At 47.2% G+C, this 7,467-nt stretch overlaps 3 protein-coding genes across 3 annotated transcripts; 2 read left to right on the top strand and 1 right to left on the bottom strand.

Annotated features, from left to right (window-relative positions):
* Window positions 1–2,370: 2,370 nt before the first annotated feature.
* On the bottom strand, window positions 2,371–3,608 carry PHALS_10696 (oxidoreductase; the record flags this gene model as incomplete). The annotated part of the gene is made up of 4 exons (XM_024726167.1): window positions 2,371–3,048; window positions 3,122–3,216; window positions 3,310–3,352; window positions 3,420–3,608. The coding sequence occupies 4 exons, from the start codon at window positions 3,606–3,608 to the stop codon at window positions 2,371–2,373; spliced, it is 1,005 nt and encodes a 334-aa protein (XP_024576871.1).
* A 140-nt stretch (window positions 3,609–3,748) lies between these two features.
* On the top strand, window positions 3,749–5,075 carry PHALS_10697 (Surfeit locus 2; the record flags this gene model as incomplete). The annotated part of the gene is made up of 3 exons (XM_024726168.1): window positions 3,749–4,894; window positions 4,978–5,006; window positions 5,069–5,075. 3 exons carry the CDS (start codon window positions 3,749–3,751, stop codon window positions 5,073–5,075), a joined length of 1,182 nt encoding a protein of 393 aa, XP_024576872.1.
* A 251-nt stretch (window positions 5,076–5,326) lies between these two features.
* PHALS_10698 (hsp90-like protein) lies at window positions 5,327–6,271 on the top strand (the record flags this gene model as incomplete). Its single annotated transcript, XM_024726169.1, has 1 exon — window positions 5,327–6,271. The coding sequence occupies one exon, from the start codon at window positions 5,327–5,329 to the stop codon at window positions 6,269–6,271; it is 945 nt and encodes a 314-aa protein (XP_024576873.1).
* Window positions 6,272–7,467: the final 1,196 nt, after the last annotated feature.

A 7,467-nucleotide genomic window follows, 5' to 3' on the forward strand; every position in this document is an offset into this window, starting at 1 on the left:
ATAAGGTCGGAGACCCGGTTTTATTAAACTCCGAAAACCCATCTACACATGCATCCTCTGCTATTTTCCGGACGAATCTTTATCCACGGTTTATTGGACCCATTAAGGTTGTGGCCTAGCGGGTCCTAACGTATACGCTAAACCTTCCCAAACGGATGCGCACCCACCCGGTGTTTTACGAAGGCTTGCTCAAGCCGTATCGGGATCCGGCGCATGTGAACGCGGTAGCGTTGGGCGCCAGAGCGGATCCGACGGGCCTCGGCCGGCCACCCAGAAACTAAACCGGCAACTGGTTCTGAGCACGGAGTGCAACAACCTCCACCTCAAATGGAGCTAAGCGCCCCACCGTTGCCTGCAGCGATGCACTCGCCTGCCCCACGGCTAGGAGTCGCTCCGACAGAGCGCGGTAGCCCTCAAGGTGTGGCAGCCGGCGCACAACGCGCTCCAAATCATCAAGAGCGTCCGCACAACGATATGCAACTTCAGCATGACGCTCAGCGGAGCTCCGATCACGCAGGAGCGTTGGGGGTTGACCCATACGTCGCAGGGCGACAATCTGAATGGAGTCGACGGCGTGCTTTGAGTTTGGCAAACTCAAATCGGAGGTGGCACTCCACACGCGCGTCCACTTCCTTGTGGCTCAACCGTAAGGCACACAGTGAGGAAAGTTTGCGGTGCCGTCGCACCTATCGCTCAAAGAGCGCTTTGTCATCTGTAGCGCTTTCACCGGAAGTTAGCACTACAGGTATCGTCTGCATTGCGGGTACATGAGAGCCACCTCGTTGAGCACGCAGCGGAAGTTCTTGTGGAACCAAGAAACGAGCTCAGAGAGCTTACCATTTGGCAAGCTAATTTTACGTGATGGCCGGGGCCCCGATGATGTGGAGGCGTAACGATCGAGTTACCACATCCTTTGCTTCTACAGCGGGATTCGCCGGGCGGAAGCCATATTTCACATGAGTGTCAATGACCGGCCGTGGATGTGCGCGCATCAGAGCCGCCTTACGAGCAGCTTCCAGCTGCCGCTTCTGTGCCTAATCGAGGTCATTGGTGATTAAATCACGTCCCTCAGGTGATGAGAGGTCAGGAAACAGACATGGGGTCCGCAAGGCGCGAGCACGGCTCGTCTCACGCCGCTGGCGCAGCTCGCCTTCCTCGTCATTCCACCCGGGACTAGGAGTGTCAGACTCGTAGTCGACCACCTCCACATCCCCAACGAGGTCACTTGTCACTGATAGCGTGCGCGGAGCCTGACGCTCGAGATCATTGAGCCTAGGATTATCATCCCTCGATGCCGCGGACACACGGTCCGACTTGGCAACGCGTGCGGAAGACGAAGTTGGGCTCTGCCCGGGAGCACTGTCGGATCCAGCGAGGAAGATTTCGGTGTCATTGACACAGGGCTCATTGAGCCATGAATTCGTTTAGTTCCAACGCAGTGTCTAACGGACACGCAAGCCTCGTTGAGGCAATAATCGATTGGAACTGTAAAATGTTCCCAATCTTAATGGGGAGAGTGTAACGGGGCTACACATACCCTGGCAACAGGGGTGTGTGTCACACCAGATGGGCATGGTATGACCACACCCAAACATGAATATGGTACGGGGCTGGATAGCCAGTAGTTATGCATGCATCTAGATTTTACTATACATATTTGGAAAATCTATGCATCTAAAATTAGGCGGCTTTGCCGCAGATAAAAATTAATAAAGTCAGTTTTGGATATAAACGGAAGAATAGTAAGCTTGGGTTAAGGCAATAATTACTCTTGGAGCTAGCAGATCGCAATCCGCTAAAACTCGTACGTGTTCTAAGTATAGAACGAAAGGTCGGTCACCTAACTTACGCTTCCTCAAAGCGCAAAGCTACGGCAGCCCCGTTGCATGTTGTGCTTGACTTGTACTTGCTTCTGGCGTTTTTCGTCCAGAGTAAGCAGTCGCTGGCCTCCCCCATGGTTATTTGCCTCCAAACTCTCGATCGCGGTCAGGCGAGTGTTCAGAAATGGAGGGAATTCCGTGTTTCGTGATCATAGATTTTGTTCCAGTTCCACCACTGAAGGTAGCATACAAAAACCAATACAAAGATCGGTGCAATGTCCACATTTAAGATTCTAGTCACTATTGGAGGTCCACATATGGAGGTATGATGCGACCTATGAGAACGGATGGCTAAAAAAGTTGCGGTGTACGCTCAATGTTTCTATCCTGATAGAACGTTGGCAAAAATATTTAGTGGATTGATTTGGAAGACTATTTTTCTATTTGAATCACAAACAAATAATTACTTTAATCTCAGTGATCAGTGAGATTTGAAAAAAAATAATTTTGTACTTGCAGTGTGATCTATCCATTACAGCTTAGGTTTAAATTAAGCACGAAGCTCGTCAACCTTGACAGGGCGATTTTCTGCCAGAGACTTGTTTGCAGCAAGGGCCAACAAAAGAGCCTCACGACCAGCATCACCGCCCACAGAAACTGGCGCGTTACTTGTGCAAACACGAATAAACTCCTTCATTTCTGCGACATAAGCATCCATGTAGCGTTCAAGGAAGAAATGTACCGGCAAGTCGCGATGCACGCTTTCGTTCGTAGACACTACCACCTGATTGGCGTAGGCGTTGCCACAACGAACAGAGCCCTTGGAGCCCAAAACTTCCACGCGCTGATCGTATCCATATGCGGCTTCACGACTGTTCTCAATGTAGCAAATCACACCGTTGTAAAACTTTAGTAGCACAACGGCACTATCAATATCACCCGCGGCAGCAATGTCTGGGTTGACGCACTGGGCCATCGTGTAGACCTCTTCGATTTCGTCGCCAACAAGGAAACGCGCCATATCAAAGTCATGAATAGTCATGTCTCGAAACAATCCACCCGAGCTGTTGATGTAGCTCACAGGTGGCGGACCGGGGTCACGACTTGTGATGCGAAGCATGTTAACCTTTCCGATCTCATCGCGATCGATAGCCTGTTTGATGCGAAGGAAATTAGAGTCAAAGCGGCGCTGAAATCCAATCATTAGCTTTACGCCAGCATCTTCCGTCTGACAGAGATAAAGGGAAACATAGCTGGTGGGATCTCAAAAGCTGCTAATTTACAATTGCCATGTTACGTACTGCTTTGATAGCTTTGTTGACGACGTTAAGCGCAAGATCCACGGGCTTTTCACAAAAGATATGCTTTTGGTGCTTTGCAGCCTCGATGATCTGTTCTGCATGCATGTCCGTTGGCGAGCAGATGAGCACTGCGTCAATCTCTGGATTACTCAGGACTTCAGATGCGTCATTGGTCCAATGGGGAATACCAAATTTTTTGGCGATTTTCTCGGCGCGGTGGGGCAAATTCTCCTACATAAACCATTCTAAAACATTCAGATTGCGCATACTGAGCAGCAACTACATTTAATCTACGCACGCGAGCCGGTATTTGAATGCAGTGAACTACAGCACTTGTGCGCTGTATCCCTTGAGCATGCACTTGGCCAATACGTCCGGCACCTACGATTCCAACGCGAAAAGGCCGATCAGAGGCGACAGTGGCTATGGTGCGGGCAGAAGAGTGGCGCAGAGCCAAGTGGCGGGTGTGGCATAGTAGCGATGACATTCACGGCTGATGGCTCAGCTCAAGCCTATGGTTAGTCATATTTGGTGTGTCAAGGTCTCAGAACCACACTAAAACTAGTCCTTAAATCAGAATTTTGACGTCGACTGGTAGAGAGTGAATTGCGCACATCATCAGCAATAATGAGTAATGCACTAGAAGCTCTAAAATCTGCATCACGCCGCGGGCTGCAAGCGCTTGCTAAGGAGTTGCAGTTGTGCAGAGGCAACTCAAAGTCAGACGTAATCGTAAGCCACGCTAAGCGATACCTTGACTGTCACCCAAAGGACGGTGAGCAGATGTTGCTAGGTGTATTGGGCCGCATTGACATCGTGACTCCTGTAACATCGCCAATTGCTAAAAAGGAGACGCTCTCGAAGCCAAAGAATGTGAGTGTCAAGAAGAAATCTAACGTCAATGAGACCGAAAGCGACAAGATGCAGCAAGAGGACGAACCAATTACTCCTATAGACGGCGTTAAGATGAACATCATGAAAGCAGATTTTACGACGAACAATAAGCCGATCAAAGATGACAAGCCAGTGTTGGTGGACACCACCATCAAGTCCAATCATACTAACATTGAGAGTCCTAAACCCAAAGTTAAGGCTTCACCATCTTCATCAAAGAAGATAGTCACTTCGAAAAGAAAAATGGCTAACTTCGGTAACGCTTCACCGGGTTTTGAAATAAAGGAAGGTACGTCGACAAGAGATATGGATCCTGTTAACAAAGCTCTATCGCCTCCCACAAAACAGCCGGTTGATTCCAAAGACGAGAGTTTATTTGTGAATAATAAAGCGGCAGCTCACCTGGATATCAAGGCTTGTGAAACTGTGGAGGCTTTATTAAGTTCAAATGCAGACCTGAAATTTGTCAGTGACTCGCGCGTGCGATGCTCCATCACGGGACACGAGATGAAGGCAGACCTGGACACTATAAATACCTACATTCGCGGAAAACGCTACCAAAAAGCTCGCAATCTCAAACTCTCCTTTGCAAAGTACGCACCGATGTTTGTGGATCACTCAGACAAATCCAAGCCGGAACTATTGTGGTGTACGGTGACGGAGTCGGCTATCATCCGGGATGAGACTTGTGTTAAAAAGCATATTGCTGGTACGAAGTATCAGAAGCGATTGCCAATCTGGAAGCAAGAAGTAGCTGCGAAAAAGAAGATGGAGGAGGAAGAGGCATTGCGTCAAGCAGCTCGCTCTGAGGCCGCTAGAAAGAGGAGGCTTGAAGCTGGCAAGAACGAAAGCGCTGACACTGCGACACGGGAGGGACCGGTAAAGCGAAAGCGCATAATTACCTGCTAAGCTGGAAATGTCATATTTACCTAAATAGATTTTGCTGTGAAAATTCTACCTAGATTTTCGAAAATTCTCGAAGCTATCACTGGTGATTATTGTATTCTGCCTTGCATTGATGTCACTAATCAATTGTCCATCAAATTAATATAGTCAATAATAATGTTTGGAGGAGACTCTGCGCTACCTTTTTCTCGTCACTCCGACGTGTTACACGGACCTGTGCCCTCTGACCCTGCGGATCTTAGCAGCCTTTTGACTGAACTTAAACGCCGTGGCAACGCAGCCTTCCAACAAAATGCACTGGAAGAGGCTGAGGTACTATACTCACGCGCTATTGCCGTAAACACGAGCAATCCATTCCAGAACCAGCATATTTTCTACGCCAATCGCTCTGCAGCACGTTGTTCAATGGGTAAGGTGAATGAGGCGCTGGAGGACGCTGATGCTTCAATAGCACTGGTGAGTACGTACGCTAAGGCTTTTTTTCGCAAGGCTCAGGCACTGGTAAAGCTTGGCCGCTTCAAGGAAGCATTAGCAGTATTGGACACGGCCAAAAAACTTGAACCTGGTAACAAATCGACGACCACATTGTTTGATAAAGTTCAAGAAATGGCCAGGGAGCAGACGCAGATTCCGACTGCCCCTGTACCTAAAAAGGTGGTGACTCGCGTGGAAGTACCGCGGACCAGCCCACCTTCTGCAGCAGAACCATCCACTACCAGTCACTCGTTCACTGATGATGATGTTGAGTTTAGTGGCCACTTTCGTGGATACAAAAAGTTGGCTGATGGTCGAGTTACGACGTTCTTTAACAACGAACTCACTGATGAGGCTAAACAGCTCATTGGTGACATCGCTCCGAAAAGGTTGGAAAACCCCAATCAGGTGCAGATTAAGAGCGTAGATGGAGGATCTGCTTGGAACCAGGGCAACACCTTTGAGGAAAAAGACATGACGTCATGGGCCAAGAGCAAGATCAAGGAGGTTGTGTCTGGAGTTTCGGTGCCTTTTGGAAATGGTCAGGATGTCATTACGTCGTTAGAAGTATCAAATTTAGAGGGGGATGCATCGATTGCCGTTGTACGGGGTGCGAAGCGCTACATTTTCGATTTTACCTTTACACTGGCGTGCACATTGAAGCAGGACAACACCTCAACAGCTGGCGAGCTCAGGTTTTTGGATTTGAGCTCGGACTGCGATGGCGACTACGAGGTTGAGGTGGTTGTGCCTTCACGTTACCAAACTGAAAGTGGTAAGGCGCTGCATGCAGCGCTTAGCTCATCAAGTTCGCCTTTCCGCAAAGCGCTTGCCGCAAGACTAGCTACCTTTGTACAAGATTATCACACGTTTTAATCATTCGTTAATTCGGTACCACCGCTCAGATTAGCAATTTTTGATGCCCAAACAAACTGCTGTCGATGATAGTGAAAGGTATATCGATGCAACGAAAGCTTATATGAACGGTAAGTCAACTTCTCAAGTAATATAGTACTTTTTTTTGCTTTTCGTTGTTTTTAAGAGTGATATATTGTGTACTTTTATTTAACGAAGAAGTAAATGCAATAACAATGCATTAGCTTTCCAGATTACTCATCATTCGTGGTCACCTGCTGATATGCGGAGTATGGTTCAAATTTGCTGGTGCTTTCTTCCTCACGTTACTCTACTCTCGTTATCGAAGCCGAGTCTTCGGTCCAGCTGGAGTTTGTGAAGTGTATTCACGCAAGATGGTTTTTCGAGTCGTGGAGTGATTTCGTTTTTGTTCCATTTAACATTTACATTTGGAAATTTGAGAGTTTGATAGTGAAGATGAGAAATATATCGCTGACTTTAGATTGCTAGAACGAACAATTTGATTTACAGTTTGGAAGGTCTGACAACCAAGGAATAGGACAGAAATGTCCAAACAAAACTCAACTCTGTCACGCATGGATAAAACAACGAAATTCGCTTCAAATGCAACTCTACAAAGCTGTTCATTGATTGATAAACCTTTGCTGCTACACCAACATAGACCGCGGAATGTGCTTTTGATTGTTACTTTATTTCGGTCTGCTCATTCGGCAAGTTTCGTCAACAGCACAAATGAATATCGATTCAAGTTTGAATGAAATCGGTGGTCAACACGTCTCACGAGTATGCACGGGTAGCGGATGTCAATGATGCTAAACACTTGTCGTGATATAAGTCATGTGGCATGTTAACAATGATTTCGATACCTTCAGACATTTAAAAAGCTCATTAATGGAAATACTGATCTTACTTTGGTGATATTTCAAATGTTTCACACCTTGCGTTACTGCGATAAAGCTCTACGCAGTTTTGCTGCTCAACATTATTGCTGCCGTGACTTTGCTTTAACTAAAACAAGACACGATTTCGATTACTCTGCGATTTTGGTGAGCAAGTACGCGTATTTTTCTCAATATATTCTTTTCGCATGTTCAAGCGCAAATATCAAAGATCCAGAAGTCACCGGAATATGTCAATTGTATTCGCTGACGAGTAGACCTTGTAAACAATCGTATTATGTGATGTATGATTTCATA

The sequence above is a fragment of the Plasmopara halstedii genome (assembly GCF_900000015.1).
Source record: "Plasmopara halstedii genome assembly, contig: Scaffold_525, whole genome shotgun sequence".
Taxonomy (NCBI): domain Eukaryota; phylum Oomycota; class Peronosporomycetes; order Peronosporales; family Peronosporaceae; genus Plasmopara; species Plasmopara halstedii.